Genomic DNA, 25807 nt, shown 5'->3' with positions numbered 1-25807 from the left:
CACCTGATACAGAGCAATTGCCTTACCAAACAAGTATTTCTCATCCTGCATATTATTTCCTCTTTCCCCATTCAAATATATCCTTTTGAAGTTCTTTGTCAACCAAGGATTTTCCATGCTAGCTGACTGCTGTGCCATTGTACTCTCTCAAACTGGGAAGGCCCACACATCTTATTAACCTATGAATAGGTGATAGACCAGACCTGCAGAGAACAGAGGCTTCCCTTTGGTTTCCACAAATGGAAGGAAAACATGACAGCAGCCTAAAAAAGAAAACTGCCAACTATCTTTTTTGATTCAAACAACTGAAACCTTTGGAGGGATTTCCTGATATATTTAAAATAGTAATGGTGAGGTGATGTTGCAGCCCTTTAGACATTTCCCCAAGGATCATCCCACTTAACTCAGTAACACCTATTTCTAATTGGACCTGTATAGGATTGCCTTGTCAGATTTCAGTGCTACAGCTGGCTTCAATAAACTGAAAAACTGCTGCCCTATCAGCAGGGAAGAATTATTTTCACGGAAGAGCTCTAGGAAAGACCATCCCATCATGCTTTCCAACAGAAAAAAAAACTATATCCCTGGGAAAGGGACTAGGATCTGTCTTCCCATTGGCCTTACTGAGGAGATTGTTCATTAAAACAAAACAAAACAGAATTCATTCCCTCCTGCATGGAACAGATTCAGAGAAACACATTAAAAGTTGATAGCACTAGAAACTACTTTGAAGACAGATTGGAAAAACTGAAAGTGTTTTAACATTAAGAGGAGACTGAGGGGGATACCATGAAAGGATGTCAAAGAGAAGATTAAGATTCAATCTTGGGTGTTTCAGGTGCAGGACACAGAGGAACCGATTTATGGTACTTTACAGAAAAGCTACTACCAGCTGCATCTAGAATTGGACTTGATGGCCTGCACAACCTCTTCCAACCTGCCAATGATTTCACTTCAGTGGGATCTAAGGAAGGAAGAAGGGAGCCAAAGATTCTCCCATGCCTCAGTAAATTGTTGGTCCATCCGACAAATATGTATAACATGATTTTAAGAAAAATTACTTATTTCCCTTTCATTTCTTTTAAATTGCATGCATACTTTCAGAATGATGCTCTGCGAATCCAGTATTCTGTCTCCAACACTGACCTCTTCTGGCCATTACTGATGAAACCATCAGCCATCAGAGAGCCGGGCAATCAGTTCCAAATTGCGTTGCTAGTCTACAGTAAATTATTTTGTAATCTCAAAGTAACCTTTTGCAGAGGAAGATGCCTAATCTATTTTTGCAGGATGCTCTGCTGAGGTCTGGTCTCTCTCTCTCTCTCCTGGGTCACCTTAGAATTATTAGTTCTGCCCATCACTGCATAAAATGGGAGCATTAACTCATTCCTAACACAGAAAGACAGTTGAATTAACAGTTTAAGATGCCCTACATTGCATCCTTGTCTGAGTCTCTTCCTTATCTATATCTCCTCCAATCAGGTGTACAATTAGATGACAGCAAAGAGATAATTTTTATCCCTACATATCCTATGGCAGAGTTCCCCAACCTTTCCGGCTTGTGCACACATGCGGGGGGGCGGGGGATGGTTCTGCTCATGCAAATGGAGCGCAAGTGGGGTTGTGTGCATCTGCTCGACCACTACTTCCGCGACCCAGAAGGGCTCAAGGCCTGGTAGTGGGCTGCAGCCCAGCGGTTGGGGAGGGGTCCCCAACAGGGGTGTCCTATGGGAGTAAAAAGCTATACTTTTGCCTGCAGAAAAATCCAGATTTAACCTTAGATTTTGATTAGGCATTCCGAAGGACATCTACTACCCCAAAGCTTGGACAATTGCTGCTAAATTAAGTAGAAAATTCTGGCGCAAACTAATAAAATGACCTGTTAGGAAATGCTTCTCCGGATCTGCTTCTGAATTTAAATTGGACAGGCTTCAGCTATTTATTTCACAATGTTTTTTTTAGAAATGTAGTTGAACTGTCTGCACAGGATATTCATTCCAAAACACACTACAGCAAGAATTTGTTTGTTTTTCAGGTATTGATTTTTCCACTGTAGGACAGAGAAGTGAAAATAATTTTGGTTTTCTTCAAAAGTACATCAGTGAATCCATGTTTACTACCATCTCCGAAGCCTTAGAATATTAGAGATATGTATCCCAAAAGATCCCCTATCAAAGCAATTTTTCTTCCAGTTTGTGGATTGCACACGTAGTGTACGCTATGTAGACTTGTATTGGAGGTTCAGAAGGAACTCAGTATAAATCTGCACTGCTAGAAGCAAATCTTGATGCAGCCATTTTCCCATATGTTTATTTGCTGCTTTACTGACTAAACTAGCCTCTTCAACCTACAGCTTGTCAGATGTGACTTTTCTTTTTAAGAGTGGTAGAGACACATCACCAATATCTTGAGGATACCAAGATATTAGTGAAATATTGATTGAAATAGCTTTCCCAAATAGTACTTTTCAGATGTGTTGGACTTCAGCTTCCAAAATTCCCAGCCAGCATTGTCCAAAAGATTTAAAGCAGTTATTTTTCAAACTTGACCGTTTTAGGAGATATGGACTCCCAGAATTTCCTAATTGGCAAGATGGGGAAGGTTAATTTTCACACACTTTCCTGCTCCAGTCCTCTTTGAAACTGGTTTCTGCTAGCCTTTAAACATTATTTTTGAAATACAAAAACATCTCTGCTTCTCAGAGTCCCTGTCTTCTTGACAGAATTGACCAGGCTTCATGAAATTGGTGGGGCAATTTTGGAAGTCCCATCTGGAAGAAAGATTCAGACACCCACTTGTGTTAATCAAAAGTAGAGAAAAATAGTTCTATTACTTTTTTTGCATTTCACTTTTTTTTTTGACAGGTGTTTTCTTATCCTGTTTTCCACTGTCACTAAGCAACAGGTCAGTAAAGATGCTGTAGGCCTTGAAAAAACTGGGCATGCTACATTTGCCATCACACATAAATTTCTCTTTTCCCTACGATGCACAAATTTTGACCATTACGAAATCTTGATTATCTCCAGACCAAAACTGGGTTTTCTCTTTTTATTTCCTCTCTCATTTCATAATCCCCTCCACCTTTTATTATGACACAAGCCTCAAATGCAAGGCAATATAAAAACCCCAGGCATTACAACCATCAGCCACAAAATTCTATTTCTGCTGGGGGTTTTTTTGGTTTTTTTTTTACAAAACTTGCAGGACTGCTTGTAGTATGCAAATAAAAAGTTGGCAAATAAAATTGGAGTGCTTAGTATTTCTGTGATGAGGTATAATCATGCCATTCCATTCCCCCATGCCATTTCCAAGTTCTCTGTATCCTTCCTTTACTTTTCCAAAATCCTGTATTCAAGAAACATCCCCCATTCCTTCATCTTTTCCCACCTTATTTCTTTATTGGGAGAGGGGAGAGAAAGGGGACCTACTTGTACCCAAGCCCAACTTTATTTTTTTAAAAATGATGAAACTCTTCAGAAGACAGAAGCCAAACTCGAATGGGGATGCTGCCAAGATATCTAGTAGCAATTCCAAAGGACTGAGGCACGTTGATAAATTCTCCTGCTTTTTTCCTCCACTCCAAACTTTAATCTAAAGGAAGACAGGGGAGGGGGTTTGTTCTTGGAATAATTTTTCCCTTCAAACACATTGCAAACACAGTCCTGTGGAATGAAGCATTGCTGTTCAGTAGAACTTTAAAGTATTTCTGTTTTGCTCATGTTCTATTTGCTCAGTAAACAAAAACAAAAAAACAACCCCCCCTTTTTTTTGATCCAGTACCCTATTGCCTGCAATAGCTAATCCAGAAAGTGCACAAGCAGAATACTGCAGGAGATTTATACATCATTTTAAACATCTGGGAAATTTTGATCTTTTAGACTCAATCTCCTTGAATGTACTGTAACTAAATTTTGTTATACTGCTTATATTAGGCAGACTTTATAGCCTAGCACCAATTGTAATATTTTATCTTGTTCTGTTTTTACTTTATTTTTAATGTGTTTTTGTTGCATAAAGTGTTTTTATTTTGGTCAGTGACAATGATAAAAATATTCTGTTATACTCAGTTTAGGAGATTTATACATTCTTTAAATCTTTTAATTTGGTAAGCATGTAATTAACCAAAGTACAGAATAACTAACAGTTTAAGTTAAAGGTAAAGGTTCCCCTCGCACATATGTGCTAGTCATTCCCGACTCTAGGGGGTGGTGCTCATCTCTATTTCAAAACCGAAGAGCCAGCGCTGTCCGAAGACGTCTCTGTGGTCAAGTGGCTGGCATGACTAAACACCAAAGGCGCATGGAAAGCTGTTACCTTCCCACCAAAAGTGGTCTCTATTTTTCTACTTGCATTTTTTACATGTTTTCGAACTGCTAGGTTGGCAGAAGCTGCGACAAGTAATGGGAGCTCACCCCGTTACACGGCACTAGGGATTTGAACCGCTGAACTGCTGATCTTTTGATTGACAAGCTCAGCGTCTCGTACCCACTAAGCCACCGCGTCCATTAACCGACAGTTTAGTACAGTTTAAATATATTTACCTAATTAAGAATGTACTTCCTAGATTACTTTAATGCAGACAAAGGCAAAGTTTACTTATAAGCAAACATTTGCAGCAATTAAACTTCTTTAAAAAGGAGAAGGGTGGATTCCTGTTAGAAAAGACACCATAGTTTTCAGTTATTCTCTAGAGTACGTTAAAGTGTGGTAAAATACACTGAAAGATTAACAGCTTGCTCTGTTGAACTGATTTGGATATCTGCAAGGAGGGGGCAAAGAATGTCAAGTATGTAATGATAATGATATCATATCAAAATCACAATTTGTTACTTGCCTCAGACAATGGGACACAAGTATAAAATGTGGGCAGGCAATTGCAGGATGATGCCAGTGCACACATGTCATCATTTTGACCTCACTGTAGTTTATTAAAGCTATCTATGCAATTTGTGGGGGCAGGAGGGTTCAACTACAATAAGCAGATGTGGGATGAGATAAATAGGACAAGAATCAGCAAGCAGAAAAGCATCACATGTGTGGTATAGTGATCAGAAGGCAACAGGTGAAAGCAGAAAGACGAGAGCTGACAATAAGCCAAGCTACTTTCCAGAAGGGATCACGTTCCCACAATTGAGAACAATAAGCTTAAGATTGCCATTTCTGCTCCTATGTTCAAAACTGAACATAGAGATGCGAATGCATACCTGATGTAAACAAACTAAATTTTGTGGTTCTATAATAGCCCGTATGTCAATTCTAAATACCTGTAAGACAATCTGAATGAACTTAAATCTCAGTTTTGCAGAATTTAGATCATATGGATAGACCAGAGTTTCATTTCCAGTAGGAAAATGGAATTTAGTGGCCCTTCTTTGGCGTGAACATCATTCTTCCTAATGCCACATGACCAAGGGCCAATTAGAAACATGCTGCCCTAGCCCTAAACTAAAGCAGATTATCAACAGATAATCATCAGGTAAGAACTCAGGAGTTATTATGCTACCCCACTGGATACTCATATGAGATCCTCCTTTCTGATCTAACACAAATTAAGCCAGTTGCAAATCTGGCCCAGGTCACACTAGAATGAAAATAAAGTAACTTTCACTGAAATCATAGATCCCAAAATAAAGGAGGGAAAACTTGAAACTAGAGTAAGTCAAGTTTGAAAGCAATCTAATACCTATTATATTAGCCCACAATCCCGTATCAGGCAAAGAGCTAACCAGGTAGATTCATATGTAGAAGAAAACTCTCTGTCTCTGTCAACTGAAACATGTAGCACACTAGATCAAGGGTGTCAAACTGGATTTCTCCAAAGGCTGGATCAGCATTGTAGTTCTCCACTGGGGGCTGGGAGGGGATGAAGGGATGGACGCTGCCTGCAGCACCCTGCTGGCCAAAACGGGGCATGAGGGAGCCACACACAGTCCCCTCTGCCTTGTTTTCGGCCTCTCCAGCCTCCAGCAGCACTCTGCCGGCCAAAAACGGAGCCCATTTTAGCCGGCAGAGGCACATATTTCCAGGCTGGTCCCCTGGGCTGGATTTAAGCACCCCGCAAGCCAGATCCTTGAGTCTGACACCCCTGCACTAGATGATCACCCAGAAAAAAATCACAGATACCATGGACACAGTCAAACTGAAATGTATTGCAGGCCAAAGTCACCCATTTCAGTCCATGAAACTTTGTTAAGACTTGCTAGAATGGCCTGGATCTTTCTTTGTTTCCACTTTGGGGGCCTTCAACAAGCTAAGTTTCTTGGCTAACTTAGTGCTGGCCTTCATTACCACCTCATGCTCAATCTTCTTACGGATGGTAACTTCCAGATTCTGTAGAGAGAGGAAGACAGAAAGGCCCAGTTTATAGAATGATAGGCAACTGATGACAATTAAGCAATGTTATATATCTTCAAGTGTCTTGCTAGATTTATGAGCAAAGGTACTTTTCAACTCCCTAAGAAGCAGGATTTTTTTGTGTTATTTGATTGCCCTTCATAAAATACACATTAAACCAGCATAGAGTAACATTAAACAAAAAGGAAAACAGCAACCTGAATCCCAAAATGCTTCTATTTCCAAGGATTTTTGAAACAGGTTTTCCTAACGTCAAAAATATAAGACAAGGAAAGCACCCCAGGAAGGAAGTTTTTTAGACAATGTACTTGAGTAGAAAATTCCTTCACACATCATCAAATCCAGCTCTGCCATTAGGCAAAGTGAGAGTTCTTCACACAGCTGACCTTGGATATTGCACAATAGCAATATCTTCGTATTTGCTGGAGATGCGAAGTATGATTTTGAATAGAGGCCAGACAAAAGATGCCATTTGGCTTCCGGTACCTATATATTAAAAGACTAGACTGCATCTACCAGGAGTACCAGCATGTTTTTAACATGTATGCAAGTTACTATGGGAGTAGATACGGTACTCCTTTTCAGTACCCATTTGGGGGTCTGAAAAACGGCACCAGCACTTTAAATTGTATTGACAAACAAAAAGACAGTTAATGAAGTTCTATAATGTAGACATCTTCATAGCTGTCTAATTAAAAATTCTGCAGCCAAATTTTGTACGTACCAAAAGTTTTGAACCCTCTTCCAGAGCTACACTTGTGCAGTCATTACCAGCCCATAGATAACTGGCTAAGCTATTTAAGTTCAGAAAGGGATACAATATGAATTATGTCACATTAATAGATTTGTAAAAACAAAATCTGTGCCATCGAAGGCAATTATTGGTGGACAAAGGGCTGAGAATGAGAGACAGAACACCTTTTTCACTTTCTGTTGCTGGATCACACGAGTTTTCTTCGGCGCAATTACACGACCTGTGAGGGGAACCAAATAATTAAAATATATTTTGTTCTTGCATCAATGTCTCATGAAAAAACTACATTAGATTAATTTCTATTACATTCGTTAGATTTCCACAACATGGTACCTTTCAGGTACGGAAGACTTATTTCCCATATTTTGCAGCCTGCATGATAGCAGTCTGTGAAGGAATCCAATCACATCTGGAGAGCACCAGATTGGGAAAGTGGCTGGTGTTTAGTGTACAATCTGTCCAACACATGTTCTTATTGCCACTCTGAACAAGCTCTTTCGCACACTGTGTGCTACTCAACCACTGTTGTAGTTCAAAGTATTTTTAAAAAACCAAACGAATAATTGGAAGAGTGTTTACAAAAGTTGTGTTTAGAAATCTTCCATAATAGCCCTAAGGATCATGCAAACTTGCACTAATCAAAGTTGGTGTCAATAAAGGAGAACATCTGTAGCTCAGGGCTGAAATGAGGGTCCTCGGTGCCCTCTGAGTTTGATTATTTTCTTGCAGACGTTTCATTATCCAAAGTAGGTAACATCAGTGCTAGTGATGTTAGACTACCGCTGATAATGCTACCTAGTTTAGGTAATGCAACCAAGCTCCGACAGCACCAAAGACCCCTCAAAGCTGGTTTCAAAAATAGATTAACTGCTAGTCCTGAGTAAGCAGGCTACTTCTCTGCTTCAATTCCATAACACTTTGCTTTTTGTGTTACCCTTAAACAGCTTCAAGCACTGTGTATGATGCCCCATCATCCCCTTTAAGAGCAGCCTCTAAGGTAAATGAGGCTTAGAGACAGCAAGTGAACCAAAGGCCATTCAGAGAACTACATAACTGCAGGGACCTGAACCCAGTCCTACCTAAGAATAGGAAGCCTGAGGGGTAGGTGGATTATCCACAACCTACCTAAATAAGATGCATTATCTTTGATGCACTAAAGCAGTATTTCTCAAACTGGGCAGCTTTAAGATGCATGGACCAACTTCCAGAATTCCCCCCTACAGTAAGACATATCTCAAAGCTGGGTCTATCTGCCTTGCCTCTGTCAAACTTTCACTCCCAAGAAGCGCTTAAACTGAAGCCTCAAGGAAGTAAAGGGGCTTTCTGAAGATCAGCGTATAGCTTATAGCTGCAACGAGCTTTCAGGCACTCCACAAATACTGAGACGACCCTAATGACCACGAGGGCTGCGACCGACTGCTATTTGTCCATTGATTACAACCGAGATGGTAACACTGCTAATACAAAGTTTATTACCACCACAGCGACAGCCACAGGGCGCTGCAATAAAACCGAAACATGTACAAGTGAAACACTCTGAAGCTCCACCTCACCCTTATCCTACCTAGATTTTGCTTAACCAGAATGGATAAAACAGGGGTCTCCCACCTTGGCAACTAAGGGGCGTGCATAAGAGCACAAAAGTGCCTACCGTTCCTGTCCTATTGTTCTCTTTATTATATCTAATTAATATAGCTATGCATATCCTTTACATATATATATATATATATATATATATATATATATATATATATATATATATATTTCATGATATGTTTTTCTTTTTTTTTTACTATGACAATGTTTATGTATACTGTTGTGACAAAATTAAATAAATAAAAAAAAACTTTAAGACTTGTGGACTTCAACTCCCAGAATTCCTCAGCCAGCAAAGCTGAAGTTGAAGTCCACAAGTCTTAAAGTTGCCACGGTCGGAGACCCCTGGTATAAAAAGCCCGCTCTTCCTACGAACCAAAAGAAAGATAGGTGACGCTCAGCCTCCTTTCTGTTTACGGACGAAGCAAGGCTAGCGCTACTAGTCCATTCCCCCGCCAGGCGCCTTTTCCCAGCTATACCTCCTTTGCGAGGTCCGCGGGCAGCAGCAGCAGCCGCCTTCTTCCCCGTAGCGGCCGTCTTGCGCGCCTTGAATTTCTGCTTGCCCTGAGCCATCGGATCCCAGCGAGCTCTCCGCCTCCCAGCCGCCTGGTCCACCGCTCCCCCACGAGACCTCAACGGAGAAGCAGAGCCGGAACTGCCCGGGCGCTGCTGGGATAGAAAGCGTCGCTGCCGCCGCCGCCAAAGGGCTTAGCCGTTTAGGCGCAGCCGCGAAGTTGGGAGTTAAAGCGACAGCGCTTTGCATTGGTGTTTGCAAAAAGCATTTGCTTTTTGATTGACGACTTGGAAAGTGGGGGGGGGGGGGCGATGCCGACGGCAACAAAAGCAACCGTTAGTGGGCCACAACTACCAAACCATTTGTTCGTGGTTAACCCACAGGGGTCATAGGAGGACAATTTGATTGTGGGAGACGTGATTTGATTCTTTTCCCAGAAGTGTTGCGTTAGATCCCGTGGCTAAATGACCACGTTATTGTAGTTGTTTTAATTTCCTTGGCCTTGTCACTTCTCCCGGAGAAACGTCAGGTTTGTTTTTTTACACGAATTGAGTTTCATTTCTGAGCAGCCTCTTTGTTTTCTAGCCGGAAAGCTTTGTCACAGCCCCCATTGGATTTGAGCCCTTTGGCAAGGTTGAAATAATACACTGTCAACACGAATTAACATTGCTATTTATGGAAGTTCTTGTTTTCTGGTCTCACATGATTAATTCCATATCTGTACTAACTATTCTAATCCAGCAATAGCCAGTGCCTCAGTTTTCTATCCTAGAAAACAATCTATCTTCTTACCTGCAGTGCAGAACTGTTTGCTGATCAAGAAGAAAAAAAAATACTCATCCCTCAGTCAAGCAGACAAAATCTGCTTTATACCACTTCTATAAAATGATCAAATTTAAGGCAGAATGCTACTGAGAATGCAGGTGTAACATTTCCAATGTTGAGTTCAATGAAAACGTGCCTACCATTCCTGTCCTAATGTTCCTTTTGATTGTATCCAATTTCATATAGTTATTACATACTTATGATTATATTTATGCTTATATATCGTATAGTTATTTCATGCTTTTGCTTATATATACTGTGTGACAAAATAAATAAATAAATAAAAGGTCAAATACATTTTTCCTTGATTTTATAAGAATTCAGGCTGATTGGATAGAGGATGCACTAGCAGTTCCATTAAAAAATGCTATTGGTATCTCCTAAAAATTTAACTATGTTTTTCCAATGAATGAGGCTTCTTTGCCCGGTTTAAGATCCCTTGAAGATGCTCCTGATTAATGATTCCTTTGCCAGTAATAGGCATGTGACAGAGAACTTTTTTGAGTTTTTCTTTGTACTGTCACAGAGTATCTGCCAAGATCCAGTTATCAGACATATGCAATATCTTATCTGATTAACCATCAAGCCGTCATAGTCTGAATTGCAGTCCTAGTTATGTTCAGTATTGTATTTCGCTCTTGTGAAGCTTGAACAGGAACATCAGAATTGCTCTTTCAGCTTAGGAGTCTGGCAGGCCTTTTCTGACTTAACAAGTTTTATTAAGACATAAAACTTTCCTGAATTGCAATTCATTTCATCAGATGCAATTTATAAGATGGGCTTTCCAACCATCTTTTTCAAATCTAAATTGTAATCTCTGATTGAACTGAGAATGTCTTTAGATGAACTGTAAGTGTCTATTTAGAATAGAATAGAATAGAATAGAATAGAATAGAATAGAATAGAATAGAATAGAATAGAATAGAATAGAATAGAATTTTTTATTGGCCAAGTGTGATTGGACACACAAGGAATTTGACCTGGTGCATATGCTCTCATTATACATAAAAGAAAAAATACATTCAAGAATCATAAGGTACAACACTTAATAATAATCATAGGGTACAAATAAGCAATCAGGAAACAATCAATATCAATATAAATCGTAAGGATGCACGCAACAAAGTTACAGTCATACAGTCATAAGTGGAAGGAGATGGGTGACGGGAACAATGTGATTAATAGTAGTGCAGATTTAGTAAATAGTTTGACAGTGTTGAGGGAATTATTTGTGTAGCAGAGTGATGGCATTCGGGGAAAAACTGTTCTTGTGTCTAGTTGTTCTGGTGTGCAGTGTCTGTAGCGTCGTTTTGAGGGTAGGAGTGAAACAGTTTAATGTCCAGGATGCGAGGGGTCTGTAAATATTTTCACGGCCCTCTTCTTGATTCATGCAGTATACAGGTACTCAATGGAAGGCAGGTTGGTAGCAATTGTTTTTTTCTGCAGTTCTAATTATCCTCTGAAGTCTGTGTCTGTCTTTGTTGGGTTGTAGAACCAAACCAGACAAGTTATAGAGGTAGAGATGACAGACTCAATAATTCCTCTGTAGAACTAGGTAAGCAGCTCCTTGGGCAGTTTGAGCTTTCTGAGTTGGCGCAGAAAGAACATTCTTTGTTGTGCATTTTTGATGTTTTTGATGTTAGCTCTCCATTTTAGATCTTGCATTATGGTAGAACCTAGAAATTTGAAGGTTTCTACTGTTGATACGGTGTTGTCTGTATTTGTGAGAGGTGGAAGTATGGAAAGGTTTCTCCTAAAGTCTACCACCATTTCTACGGTTTCGAGTGTGTTCAGTTCCAGATTGTTCCGGTCACACCACGAGGCTAGTTGTTCAACCTTCTGTCTATATGTGGATTCATCATTGTCTCGAATGAGACTGATCACTGTTGTGTCATCTGCAAACTTCAGTAGTTTAACAGATGGATCGTTAAGAGATGCAGTCATTGGTATATAGAGAGAAGAGAAATGGGGAGAGCTAATTGTACAGGTATCTGATGTGATTCTGCTTACAATTTCTCTAAAAGCATGGGGGAGTGCTCGCCCTTATAGGTCTACAAGTGTTTTTTTAATTGCTTAGAGTTTAGCAGGATGCTTCCTTTGGATTTGATTGAAAAATATAGATAGCTTTTATAATAAAAATATTTCATTTTATAATAAAAAATTAAATCAAATAACTATTTATTCTTAGAAAGTTGCTATAACTTCAGCATGCTTTTTTAGTTGTTTCCAAATAGCAGTCAATATGGATCAGTGAGGTGGTATCTGTACTATACAGGAAGTTTTTAACCATGGTTTACAAATAACATCTCAATTGAAGTCAGCATCAGTTTGGTTTGCTGGGCCAAGCAGCTGAACAGGGTCTAGTTTGATTAGTACTTGAATGGGAATTTTCCAACATATCACAGACCCTCAGAAATAAAAACAAAAATTGCCAGAAGGGAAACATTTCCATATTTCTGCTAGATGTGCTAGATTTCTGCTAGATGGAGGTGTTCATTAAGTTACTAGTACAACTCAGCTGCGGAAGTCTGTCCTTTACAAATATGATTATGCTAAAACCAGAGTGGATTTGATTTAAATCAACTCAATTTAAATCATATTTTTTAAAGAGCAACTGTCATCTCTGCCCCACAGCAGCACCTCCTCTGACCTGCTGTTGACTGACAGTCCCAGTATTGCAGAATATACCACCTCATGCTACATAACTAAGCTCCATTTCATGCTGAATAAAGGAAATTATTAATTTATCTTAAATAGTAAACTATGTTTAGATAGATTTTTACTCCAAAAGCATTTTATTAAAATAAATTTGATAAAAAAAAACCAATTTAAAATTTTAGAATTTGTTTTTTTTATTTTTTTTAAAAAATCATTGATTTTTATCCACCCTGGCTAAAACCAAATAAGCTTACTGTGTAAACCCAATTAAGCCGTTACGTGAAATTTTTAATATTATAAATACCAATATAAACCAAAGAAATAAAAGCTGAGTGCAAAAAAGTTTATGAAACACTTATCTAGATGAGCCTTCATTTTATCTTTCTTTCCTCCTTCACACAGTTCCTATAATTAATAGCATATAACTGTTATATTCTGGGCACAACAAAGAAGAAAGGCTAAGGAGATAGCACTGTTTATTTTATGATACTTGGTACAAAACAATGGGCTGATGTTTAAATAATTGGGGAACAAGTGCAGACGATATAAGAAAAGATAGCAAAACGTAGTTGGCCATGGAATGCACTCTCCCCTTTCTCTCACACACACACACACGCATAGACTCACACACACACACACACTTCTATTCACATATTTCAACTGCTTCATGTACCAACTGCAAAGAGTACTTTTGTTGTTTGGAGGAAAAAAAAAGACAGTGATTTGCACATTATTTCCGGCCATATTTTCTCTCTATCCATAAACTCAGTTCAAAGTTCAGCTTCTGAACCAGATGCAGAATCTGAATAATCTGCAACCAGAGAAGTAGCAAAACTAGAGGGAGGGCTCTCCTCAGCCATTTGGGAGCCTCCTGAAGGAGTAGCGGAAGAGTCAAAGAGCATTTCACTTGCTCCGCTCTCCTGCCTGTTGACTTGTGCTGGGGCATCAGAGGTGTTGCTCTCCCCTTCACTGGAAGTTTGCTTAGTATCTCTGGATTTCCGACACACAACACCCAGGCTGTTCAGATGTACAAGGGACTTGCTAGATGGTGATTTCCCAACAAATGCCAACTTTTTCATGGTGTCATTGGTTTTGGAACTTGAGAACCATGGGCGATCCACAATCTCATTGCGTTTCTGTTTCTGTTTATCTTCATAGGCTGAAAAGGAAGAAGTAAGCATGTTACAATGACAGAAAACATGAGTAATAGAGGTCTAGTTAGGAAACTCAGCTCAGGATATAGGATGAGCAGTTTCCCACCTCTATAGGGAAAAGTCCTAAAAATAATCACTGCATGGAGGAAGATGACAGAAATTCAGCAGTTACTAAAAATTACACTCATGGCAGCAAAGGTGTAAAATCAATTTATCAACAAAATATACAGTATGTCTTCTTAAAATTAGTATTTGCATTACCCCTTATATAATAAAGGAGATTAAGAAGCACTGTTTGGAAAGTGGGGGCAGCAACCAAACCCACCTCTTAAAAACAACTCCTACAGTGCAACCAACAAAATGTGACACTTTGTCAAGCACATATTCTTCTATGTGGAAGTTCCATCCTTGTGCCCCACATCCTTCCCCCTGCAAAGACCCCTTTACGTACAATCAAGGCTCTGGTACTTGAGGAGCGCTGCCAGATGCCGATCTTCTTCAGCTTCCTGCACAAGTGGGATGCTTAAGTTTGCTCTTGCCTGCAAAGCAAGGTCTTTTTTCTCTTCTTCTTGCAGAACTTTTTTCTCTTCCTATGAGAAGGGAAAGAGGACAGAAGCAGCGCAACACATGAGGCACACCTACTACTGCCATGAAGCCAGAACAGGTGAAAAAAAAGCATAGGCCAAAGAGAAAACAGGTTTGAAAAGTACAATACAGGGGGAAAGTAACATCTTTTTTAATACTACCTCCAAAGAGCCCAGCTATCCCAAAGAAGCTTAAGAAAATTAAAGTAAGGACAAGTTCACACTTTAACCCAAGACTTTCCTTTTCAGTCTTTAGCTTGGTTATCTAGTTACTACATTATGACTTCCTATATAAAAGTTGGTTGTTATCAAAGTGGCTTATGTAATAGAACAATATAATAGTATAACATAAAATCCGGCTACCCTGAATTTGAAAATACTTCTATTATATTTCTATTACAAATGAAGAAAAATGCTCCATAGAAAATAAAAATGTGGAATTTGTTTTTAAACCTTTTGAAAGGAGAAACAGGCTAGAGATAAGATGGAAGAACGATGAATACAGAAACAATCCTTTTTAAAAAAATGATATGTACAATCATAATGGGAAATGACAAATGATAAATGAAAAGTTTATCAGATTTTTTAAAAAGAAAAATGTATTATGACTTGAAATACAATTGCAGTTCTTCTATTCTGCAGTTCTCATTTACCCTGAATTTCCGCCGAAGAAGGCTGTTGAGCGCGAAATCATCCTTCCAGGCACTTTGAGCCTCCTGAATATTCTGGAGAGTAGGGAGAGCTCGCTGAAGCTTGCTCTGATCCTGTGTGCCATGCTCCAATCGATACATAGGATCTGTCTCCAGCTTCTGTTTTTCCTCGTGGGCTAAGAATCAGACACATACATCAAGCCAGGCCCAGTTAAAGCAATGCTCAAGGTTGCTACTGGTCCCAAAACTCACCTGTGGCCACTACTTGTTCACTAGCTTCAGCATCCCAGCGTTCTTCCTTGCGCCGGGCACCACTGACAATGACATAGTCACAACTGGCAGGATCAGTCTGCATCTCAATGTAGTTGGGGCAAAGGTGGCACTTCATACGGAACCTATAAAGCCAAATGCAATGCAGCAAGAAGGGGAATGAGGACACCAGGTCTGAGGCTATGAATGCCAGAAGCACCCAAAGCCACCCTCTTGCCTTCACACCAAATATCTTTCTTTTCTCATGCAAGCCCAATGACCCAAGGAGGTCTGTCTTTGTTCTGGATTACTGACCACTCAATCTACAATCCGTTACCAGACTCCAGAATGACATCCCAGTACAACATCTCGGCTGCCAAATGGGACATAGTCAGCTGATGATTGATTCTATGCGTTATTCGCAACAGGAACTCTTGCGCCTGCGAGGTGCCCCCGCCTCGCAGGAATGGCCCACCACACTATCGAGGGCCGGCCTCTATGACGGGTCTTGGGACCCACAGAGGTGGCATGCTAAAAAGAAGGGTTTATGGGGTTTTTTAGAAAGGGAATTTTTAAGGGGTGGGAGGGTAAGGGCGGGTAATGGGGGTAACCCGTCGGGTAGGGGCCAGTTCCTGCACATGCTCATGGCGGTTTTTCTTTATTAGGTCCAGAGGTTAGGGGAGTGTGTTCCTATCTGTGAGGGTGGTTCTATTGACACGGTAAGTGGGAGAGGCAGATATGGCGGAAGCGAGGGGTCATATCAAGTTTCGGGAGCGCGTGCTCGATGTTTGAAAGCGATCACGCGCTCCGACCCCTTGGACTTCACCCGTTTCCCGGATGGTCAGGATCCTCAGAGCCTGGGCCTCCGGCTGATGTTGTGCAATGCTCGGTCCGTGGTGAATAAAGCCCCCCTCGTTTGTGACCTTATACAGGGGGGTTCCGCGGACCTTATGGGCATTACGGAGACCTGGTTGGGCACTGAAGGGGGCGTGCCCCTGGTTGAGTTGTGCCCGCCGGGTTTCCGTGCATTCCATCAGCCGAGGGCCCAGGGTAGGGGTGGGGGGGTGGCGGTTGTGATTAGAGAGTCTAGAGCCGAGGAGACCACTGTACCTCAGATTGCGGGTGCGAATCCCTCTTTGTGAGATGGGGTCATAGGTGTCAGATGGGTATGCTGATCACGTACCTGGCTCCTTGCTGCGTGACAGCTGCCCTGCCCGAGCTCCTGGAGGTGCTGGCTGGGGTGGCAGTTGAGACCCCCAGACTTTTAGTCATGGGGGACTTTAACTTGCCATCGTCCGGCTCGTCATCGACGGCAGCTCGGGAGTTCATGGCTTCCATGACGGCCTTGGACATGACCCAAGTAGTTGATGGCCCTACTCACATTGGGGGTGGCACCCTGGACCTGATTTTTCTCTCTGGTCAGTGGTTGAGAGATCTGGACTTAAAGGAATTAGTCATTGAACCTTTGTCATGGTCAGATCACTCTCTTCTTCGCCTGGACTTTCTGACCGCCATCCACCACCGCAGGGAGACGGAGCCGATACGTTGGTTCCGGCCCCAGGCGCCTGATGGACCCGGATGGGTTCGGACGGAGCTTGGGCCATTTCCTGAGGTCTGGCTCACGGCTCGACTGAGGAACTTGTTGCGGCCTGGGAACAGGCGCGGCGAAACCTTGGACCGTGTCGTGCCTTTGCGGCCTCTGACCCGGCGCGGGTCCCAACCGGCTCCTTGGTTCTCCGAGGAGCTGAGAGGATGAAGCGCGGAGAAGGCGCCTGGAGAGTCTTTGGAGGTCTAGCCGTTCGAGCTGATCGGACACTAGTGAAGTCCTATACTAGGACTTACCTAGTGGCATTGAGGAAGCGGCGTAGCTCGCCTCCTCCCTCATTGCATCGGCAGATAACCGCCCAGCCGCCCTGTTTGGGTGACCGCTCCCTCTTACACCAGGGGCGGGATGACCCGTTGCAGGGACGTGCTGAGGAGTTTAACGGTTATCTATCGATAAAATCGTTCAACCGGGATGGTCTGGACCAAGATTGCAGTGATACGGGCGAGATGCGTGAGGGCGGTCTTGGTGACATTGTGTGGGATGAGTTTGACCCTGTGGCTCCCGAGGACATGGACAGGTTGTTGGGTAGGTTGAATGCCACCACGTGTTTACTGGACCCGTGCCCCTCTTGGCTGGTGCTGGCCACTCGAGAGGTGACACGAGGCTGGCTCCAGGCGATTACGACCGCTTCTTTGGTGGAGGGTGTCTTCCCGGCCGCCTTGAAAGAGGCGGTGGTGAGGCCCCTCCTTAAGAAGCCGTCCTTGGACCCGGCTGTTTTAGGTAATTATCGTCCGGTCTCCAACCTTCGCTTCGCGGCGAAGGTTGTAGAGAGTATGGTGGCATATCAATTTCCCTTGCACCTGGATGAAACTGTCTATCTAGACCCGTTCCAGTCCGGTTTTCGGCCCGGTTACAGCACGGAGACGGCTTTGGTCGCGTTGGTGGATGATCTCTGGAGGGCCAGGGACAGGGGTTGCTCCTCTGCCCTGGTCCTATTAGACCTCTCAGCGGCTTTCGATACCATCGACCATGGTATCCTGCTGCGCCGGTTGGAGGGATTGGGAGTGGGAGGCACCGTTTATCGGTGGTTCTCCTCCTATCTCTCCGACCGGTCGCAGTCGGTGTTGACGGGGGGGCAGAGGTCGGCCCGGGCGCCTCACTTGTGGGGTGCCGCGGGGTCGATCCTCTCGCCTTCTGTTCTTTATCTACATGAAGCCGCTGGGTGAGATCATCAGTGGTTTCGGTGTGAAGTACCAGCTGTATGCGGATGACACCCAGCTGTACTTTTCTACACGGACCACCCCAACGGTTATCAAGTGCTGTCCCGGTGCCTGGAGGCCGACGGGTCTGGATGGGGAGAAATAGGCTCAAGCTCAATCCTCCAAGACAGAGTGGCTGTGGATGCGGCATCCCGATACAGTCAGCTAAATCCGCGGCTGACCATCGGTGGCGAGTCATTGGCCCCGATGGAAAGGGTCCGCAACTTAGGCGCCCTCCTGGATGAACGGCTGTCTCTAGAAGACCATTTGACGGCCGCCTCCAGGAGAGCGTTCTACCAGGTTCGCCTGGTACGCCAGTTGCGCCTTTCTGGACCGGGATGCCCTATGCACGGTCACCACGCACTCGTGACGCCTCGCCTGGATTACTGCAATGCTCTACATGGGGCTCCCTTGAAGGGCATCCGAGGCTACAGTTAGTCCAGAATGCGGCTGCGGGTGATAGATGGAGCCCTCGTGGCTCCCGTGATAACACCATCCTGCGCAGGCTGCACTGGCTACCTGTGGCTTTCGGTGCGCTTCAAGGTTTTGGTGACCACCTTTAAAGCGCCCATGGCATTGGGCCGGGCTACTTACGGGACCGCCTACTGCTACCGAATATCTCTCACCGACCGTGCGCTCTCACAGAGAGGGTCTCCTCAGGGTGCCGTCGGCGCGGCAATGTCGTCTGGCGGCGCCCAGGGGAAGGGCCTTCTCTGTGGGGGCCCCCACCCTCTGGAATGAACTACCCCCCGGACTTCGTCAGCTTTCCGACCTCCGGACCTTCCGCCGCGGGCTTAAAACGTATTTATTTAATTGTGCAGGGCTGAGCTAGATTTTAAATTATTGGTTTTAAATTGGGTTTTATTTGATATTTTAATTCTAAATTTACGGGCTTGTTAGAATCAGTTTTTTAATTGTTTTATATTGTATTTATATGTCTTTTAAATGCCTGTACACCGCCCTGAGTCCTTCGGGAGATAGGGCGGTATATAAATTTGAATAAATAAATAAATAAATAAATAAGAATTCAGCAGCCAAAACTCAACTTTTTAAGAAATTGCGGATTTAGAAATAGCCTCAAAGTACACTCCAGCAGTACATTGTGACATTTTGGTTACTAGATAGAGACTGAGCAAGCTTTAGCTCTGGGATGCAGCTTTGTGCTTCTTGTAAGTTTAATAGATGTGGATTTACGTATCACAAAGCAAACCATGAAGAATTGCATAAATTAGCTAGGTTATAAGAATTTGCCCTTTCTTGAATTACCATTGAGAAAGAAGTGAAAAATGCTAGCACAGAATAATATAGCCTGACCAGCAGTCTGCTGGACTGATCCTTTCCAACTCCCCACTAGGGCACTGTCCACCAAACGATCAATGACATTAGTTTCTTCTGTTTTCAGAGCACCCACCTGAAAATAGGAGTGGTGTAATAATTACCGACCTTCTTCTTCTCCGCATTATAGCGAACACCTACAGAAACAAGGTGAAGAAAGGACATCTCACCTTTGAATAAGGTATTTATAGGCCACAAACTCTCCTTAGAAACCTACTAACAAATCACTGAATGTGCTTTAAACTACCATATCCACTCTTTAAAACATTCCATCATAATAGGCCTTTAGGACCTCTGTCTTACACCTGGGAACAAGTCCAATTTCCTTAAATTTGGAAACATCCTGATAGGTCAGGTCCAGAGGATATAGGAAAAACAAGTTTGGCCAGAACAAGTTTCAGGGAGGCCAAGTCCACCAACCCAGAACTGAGTTCAGATCGCCCATCCCTTGAATTCTATTCCTCCTGTTCTAACATTTTACATATAGCATCATGATCATTACTGATTTATTACGTAAGCTGGAATGCTACCTAATTCACTCTAGATTAATAATCAAATTTGGGGGTTTTGGGGATTTCTTTCAAGTAATAATTGAAAAGTGATATACACATTTGAATAATATCAGTCAAATCTATTGGCTGAAATGCTGATAAAAAGAGAGGTTTTAGTGATAATAAAGTGTTCTCATCAATTTTGGCAAACAGGAAAGTTTATCCTTGAAGATCAATGTGTATTTTACCTAAAAGGCAGATAATGTGGGAACTGTGTTATATGTAGTAGAATATATACAACAGACTGATGAAAAACAAGTTCCTTTTTTTTTAAGATGCTTTTGACAAATTGAACTGGTCCTTCTTGTTTAAAGTCCTGGAAGAATTAAACTATGCTGAGAATTTTATTCATGGAATCAAATCAATATATATGGTACATCCCCCAAAAGCTTGATGGTGATTTGACTAAACTATGTCATATTCCGAAAGGGACAAGATAAGGTTGTCTTCTATGCCTTTCGTTGTTTACTTTGGTTCTTGAAGTTTTGAATAAATGTTAGACAACATGAGATATAGGCCTTAAAATTTTAAAAATGAGTCTCAGGAGCATATAAAGAGATTGTATAATGTGTTACTTGAAATAGATTCTGAAAGGGACTTGGTAAAGGACTGTATGATAAAGTGGGCACAAAATTTTCAGGAGCCAATATTATTGGAAACTTGGGAAAAATTTGGGGTTAGAAATGTTAAATTCACGAGCACAGAATCTGAGGAAAATTTTTATAAAATGTTTCATAGATGGCATCTAGATCTTAAAAAATTATCGTGTATGTATCCAGATATGCAAGCAAAATGTTGGAGATGTAATTGTGATGACGCTACATATTTTCACATTTGGTGGACTTGTAAGGACATAAAGGCCTTTTGGATAAAAATTTGGTGGATTTTACAAAATGTTTTGAAAAGAAGATAAAGTTCCTGCCGCAATTTTTCTTGTTGGGAATTATTACGGATTGTACAGTAATTGACGCTAAATTGATTTTAAATCAAATAACAGCAGCAAGATTACTAATAGGACAATATTGGAAGAAAAAAGAAGTACCTACAATAGAAGAATGGATATTGAAAGTTGCCAATTTGGCTGAGATGGCGAAGATATCAGCCTTTTTGAAAGACAATACGCAAGAAAGATACTTAAAGGAATGGAAAAAATGGATTGACTATATTCAACGTAGATATCAGACTAAGAGTTATCAGACTGTTTTGAATGATTATGATGTATTATTTTGATTGTTTTGGGGAAGTTAGGAATTGATGATTGTAGGGGTATAATTAAGTTGGGATGAAAATTTTTAGCATATGTTGTTTATTTTAACTATACCTTGTGCCCGTTCCGGGAAGTCGGGGGGAGGGGGGTTGTGAAGGGAGGGGAGAGGAGGGGGGGAAAGGGGGAAAAAAATTTTGTAAAACTTTTTGAATAAAAAAAAAAAAGAAAAAAAAAAGAAAGCAATTATGAATTTGAAAAGGGTAAACTGAATTTGATGTAGAGCTCCCTGCAAATGACAAACAAAATATTATCAGGATTTATAATCTGTTACTGAAAATGGAAACAGAGGACAAACAAGTTAAAGACTGTATGATAAAATGGGCAAAAAAATTAAAATAGTTTGGCTAATGGGAGAGTAGGGTTGAAATTTACATTGAATTATAACCTTAAGAGACCTTTTATAAATTTACAAGGTTGTTGGCACATGACACTGCATAAATTGTCAAAAATCTATAAGGGAATTTCAAATATTGGTTGGAAATCTAATCAAACTGAGTGATGTGTATGTGTATCACTTTAATTAACTACTAAATGGTGGTCACACAGTAATAGTTTTTTCTCCTGTATGTAACTCCCATTCACTACCAGACTGTTTGACTGTTTGAGGGATATATCCGTACTTACCCATCCCAATGTGATTCTGGCAGCCATCACACCAGATATTATAGGGCATCTCAAATCTGAGAAAGAAGTGACATGTTTATGCATGTTGCAGAAACATTCAGAATTTTACTTAGTGGGAGAACAAGCACTATAAGAATAGAAAGGGAGCTACTTCTGATGTTCCCTTGCTATGACTAGGATGTAGTCAACATTTCTTGCCTCCAGCAACCCAAGAGTTCTTGCTCTAACTACAGATGTGGCTAGGTGGCCTTACCTGATGATAAGGATGCCCTGGGACAGTTTACGAGCTCTTTCCCGCAGTGGATGGCTATTGCGATATTTGTTAAGGGAGCCATGCTGCAAGATAAAGTCGGTGTTAAGCTTCTTGTACATAGATATTACTTTCATAAACCTTTCCACCTATATCTGCTAACAATTAAAAGCCTCAGTGTTGTCGGCCGTGGTATGAGAAGATGAAAAAAGAGCCAAAAAGGCTGAAATTCCTTTTCCACTTATGTGAATATTTCAATTATACAACTATACATATAAACAGAATCCAGAAAGTTTAACCCTTACATTTAATTCTATTTTATCTTATTGAAGTGTTCTGACACCATTCAAATACTGACCCTATATCTTAGCTTGTAAATACACCATCCAATAAGAAGTTATCCTGCATAAGCCCTATTTGTTTAAATTTCTTTTTTATGACCCAATATCCCAAATTGCCCCCCCCCCAATCTTGAGCTACTCCAATATTCTAGATGCACCTCTTACCTTGGCTGGATCAAAATCAGGTGGGTAATACTTGTTGACTCCTTTCCTTTCCCCCTGTGAGAAACCAAGGGCAAAGTCATGTTGTTTAATAGTAAATTGAGCAATTTGAAGGGCACAAACATTTTCCAGACTGAGGTAGGTTAATTTATACAAATGGTACCTCCACAGATTTAGTCCCCAAACTGCCAAATTGGAAGCAGCCCTTTAATAAGTATTTCTCATTATTTCATTTATAGTCATCACAATCTTTGACAAAAGAAGCCACAGGCTTCTAGGTACTCTTACAAATTAAGGACTAGCTTATATTTGGCAGCACAGAGCACCATGACAGCTACTAATGTGTTTGTAGCAAAGTGAAATTTCCACAGAGGCTCTGATTGTGAAATAAGATTTCCATGTGGGATTGGATAAATGCTATTAAGTATAAGCTGTAACTCTATATGTTGCAAAAGGAGTTGGATCTATCCTCATGAGGTTCAAGAATGAAGGAAAAGAAATTGGGCAGTTGTGGATTTGATACAAAATTCTGCATCTACTTACCATGGTGATAGTGATTTAGTCAGGCAAGAGTGATAGTCTAGGAGAAAAACTAGAGAATGTTATTTCTAGGATTCCCTTGAAATGAAAAAACATCACTTTTTGAAACATGCAAGCCATAGCTAGCTAGTCTCAGCAAAACAACCTGCTTTTGATGCCCTAATTCCAATATAGAACATGTAATGAATACACAATACCATGCCTCTGGGCATTGTGAGACCTTTAGTATTGCTTAGCAACAGTCTATGCAACAATGAAGCTTTTTAAAAAAAATACGGTAGAGGTATCACAAAAACTTAATTATGGATCTGAATTAATTCTTCTCATTTACAGCAATGGTTTTATTTTATTTTATTTTTTATTAAATTTGTTTGCCGCCCATCTCACAAAGATGGGTTACCAAGATGCCTCTAAAATGCTAAAAGCAGGGAATGAAGTTGATTCTTCTTCCCTGTTGCTGGCTTCCAATATTTAAGTGTACACTATTTCTGAATATAACACTTTCCATTAAAGTACCCATTAAGCAATCATAGGTTAAAAAACAACAACCCTCAAACCTCCAAGGACAATTCTCCATGACCCTGAGCAAAACTACCTTTCAAAGCTAATATCTTTTACAAAGCCTTAGGTTTTATCTATCATCCTACATCAAAACTAAGCGTGTGAGTTCAATGTATACATTTACAACACCCATATAATACTTCTAGTATACAGCTCTTCAGGACTAATGTGCCATAAGGCCATTTCATATGCATGACCTCCAGATATGTTGGACATCAATCCCATAATCCTCAATTGTTAAGCAAGCAAATAATAGAAGTTAACGTCCAACATAATTTGGAAACACTACTTTGTGACGTTTGTTCCAACTCCTTCACAATTTCCAAAATGTGGTCACCCATTATAGATTTTACACATTAGCATAATACGGGATTTTATTAGGGAAGGGTTTATAAACAATTTCACAATCAGCAAGTTTAGCTGGTGGCTCAAATGCAGTCCTAACACCCTTAACTGACATGTTGAAACATGCTGCGTTGTTGTGAATCCTGCCGTATGGTTATATCCATCACCACTTACTTCAGGCACTTCAGAAAGGTGGGAACACAACTCCCAACATCTCCAGTTGGTTGGTAATCAGGATTCTGTAACGCAAAGGACGAGGGACATCAGTTTGGGAAAAGTTCCTATCTACAGTACGTGTCCACGAAGCAGTCGCCACAAACAAGGCATCCCCCACCCCTTCCAAAGTCATCAGGATAGGAAATGAGCCAACAGCATACCCCACTCGTGCCCTCAAATGTGGGGTCTACACGCCCAACAATAAGGTGCCTACTGTCCAGGGAAGGATCCTCATCCCGAAAGAATGGGGGCGGTGTTAAAGCCTAGTCAAGAATGGAGAGGAACCTGTCTGCTTTCTAGCCGAATATGCCCCCACCGGGATAAGGAGGGCAATCCTAAAGGGAAACGGCGGGGGGGGGCACGGGGGGATACTGATCCACTAACCTCCCCGTCCCTTGGATTGCTCTTCTTGGCTCCGCCTCTTTCGGATTACATCATCAAGCCGCGCCAGAACAGCTTGACTCCCGATCGAGCTGTCGGCGCCGGATCCAGTTTCTGCGTGGCCTCTCCTCGCGAGAGTATCGTAGGTCGCTTCTGCCGGCTAGCGGGCAGGCGCTTGGTCCGAGAGGAGGTAGTTCTTTGAATCCTTTGGGCAACAAAAAGGCAGTGGCGGGTGCGACGAGCCTGCCTGGGATTATGGGAATTGTAGTCAAATAACCCGGGAGGGGGAGGAGTTGGCGAAGGCGTACCTTTTGGAAGTATTGGTACCGTAGAGCAATTCGGAACTTTGCTGTCTTCGAATACAAATCTAGTTGAGGAACTTTTATTACATAGATATCTGTTTGTAGCTTTAATATCCAATTATGTTTACTATCTTCCGGCGTGCATTTCGTTAGGAAATAAGCCCCTATTGAAGGGTTTGTGGGGCTTTTTTGGTTTTGGTGCTTTGGAGTCTTGGCGACTGTCTGGAGTCTGGACTAACAGAAAATTAGTTTTCTCGGCAAGTTTTCAGAAGGGGCTTGCCATCGCCTTGTTTCCAGGGCTGAGAGAAAGTGACTGGCCTTGTGCCTAGAACTCGTAGCCTCCCATGTGTCTGGTCTGGTACTTTAGCCTAGGCTGCATCAAACAAGTGGGTTTAGCATTTTTGTAAAAAAATGGGGTGTGATAAAATTTATTGAACATAACATTTTAAAAAACTGTTCAGATAAAGGTTACAGACATTTAGCTTAATTTGGTTTCCAAGTGGAATTCTTTAAGCAATTGATATTTGATTATTTTTATTCATATAGAACTGAATAGTTTACGAATGATGCATATAAGATTCTTTCCTTTTTTACAAATAGTATTTTTAAAACTAACTTTGGAAGAGAGAGCAAATATTGCTCACTGCTTATCAGTTACGATTCCCAATGCCATTTGTGAAAAACCATTTCAGTCATATTTTTCAAACAACCTATATTTGTTTTTAGATATGTTCTAGGCCAATCCCAGTTCAATTAAAGTTTAGCAGACCTTTTTGTCAGTTGAGGCAC

At 41.4% G+C, this 25807-nt stretch overlaps 3 protein-coding genes across 6 annotated transcripts in view; 1 reads left to right on the top strand and 2 right to left on the bottom strand.

The window, feature by feature from the left end:
• Nucleotides 1-6129: 6129 nt before the first annotated feature.
• On the bottom strand, nt 6130-9395 carry C2H19orf53 (chromosome 2 C19orf53 homolog). Its single transcript, XM_058172591.1, has 3 exons — nt 9184-9395; nt 7273-7328; nt 6130-6330 (listed from the first exon to the last, which is right to left on the bottom strand). The coding sequence occupies exons 1-3, from the start codon at nt 9275-9277 to the stop codon at nt 6190-6192; spliced, it is 291 nt and encodes a 96-aa protein (XP_058028574.1). The 5' UTR covers nt 9278-9395; the 3' UTR covers nt 6130-6189.
• A 3490-nt stretch (nt 9396-12885) lies between these two features.
• YJU2B (YJU2 splicing factor homolog B) lies at nt 12886-24837 on the bottom strand. Of its 4 annotated transcripts, none has more exons than XM_058167253.1 (11): nt 24720-24837; nt 24294-24358; nt 23217-23265; nt 22677-22730; nt 22174-22256; nt 21921-21976; nt 19555-19615; nt 15342-15484; nt 15093-15265; nt 14307-14445; nt 12886-13860 (listed from the first exon to the last, which is right to left on the bottom strand). In XM_058167253.1, exons 3-11 carry the CDS (start codon nt 23217-23219, stop codon nt 13472-13474), a joined length of 1101 nt encoding a protein of 366 aa, XP_058023236.1. In that variant the 5' UTR covers nt 23220-23265; nt 24294-24358; nt 24720-24837; the 3' UTR covers nt 12886-13471. The 4 variants fall into 4 exon arrangements, with proteins under 4 accessions (XP_058023236.1, XP_058023234.1, XP_058023237.1 ...); XM_058167251.1 differs by having other exon boundaries at nt 23217-23253; XM_058167254.1 differs by lacking the exon at nt 24720-24837 and adding an exon at nt 24550-24596.
• The window catches only part of LOC131190174 (uncharacterized), a 41210-nt gene continuing 40235 nt past the window's right edge, over nt 24833-25807 (top strand). Inside the window, exon 1 of the mRNA XM_058167246.1 lies at nt 24833-24906. The gene's annotated coding sequence lies outside the window, so the exon portion shown is untranslated. The remainder of the gene's footprint in view (nt 24907-25807) is intronic.

This window comes from Ahaetulla prasina, chromosome 2 (assembly GCF_028640845.1).
Source record: "Ahaetulla prasina isolate Xishuangbanna chromosome 2, ASM2864084v1, whole genome shotgun sequence".
Lineage (NCBI taxonomy): Eukaryota > Metazoa > Chordata > Lepidosauria > Squamata > Colubridae > Ahaetulla > Ahaetulla prasina.
Note: the sequence above shows the minus strand (reverse complement) of the source record. Positions and strands in the feature narration are given on the sequence as shown.

Coding starts and splice junctions, on each gene's coding strand:
- C2H19orf53 (XM_058172591.1), bottom strand. CDS start 9,277: ATGGCTCAGGGCAAGCAGAAATTCAAGGCGCGCAAGACGGCCGCTACG. Junction 7,329..9,183: donor CCGCGGACCTCGCAAAGGAG/GTATAGCTGGGA, acceptor TTCCCCTCACAG/GTCGTGTAATTGCGCCGAAG. Junction 6,331..7,272: donor AGCAACAGAAAGTGAAAAAG/GTGTTCTGTCTC, acceptor CTCTCTCTACAG/AATCTGGAAGTTACCATCCG.
- YJU2B (XM_058167253.1), bottom strand. Junction 15,266..15,341: donor TGAACAAGTAGTGGCCACAG/GTGAGTTTTGGG, acceptor TCTGATTCTTAG/CCCACGAGGAAAAACAGAAG. Junction 13,861..14,306: donor CAAGTACCAGAGCCTTGATT/GTACGTAAAGGG, acceptor CTTCCTTTTCAG/CCTATGAAGATAAACAGAAA.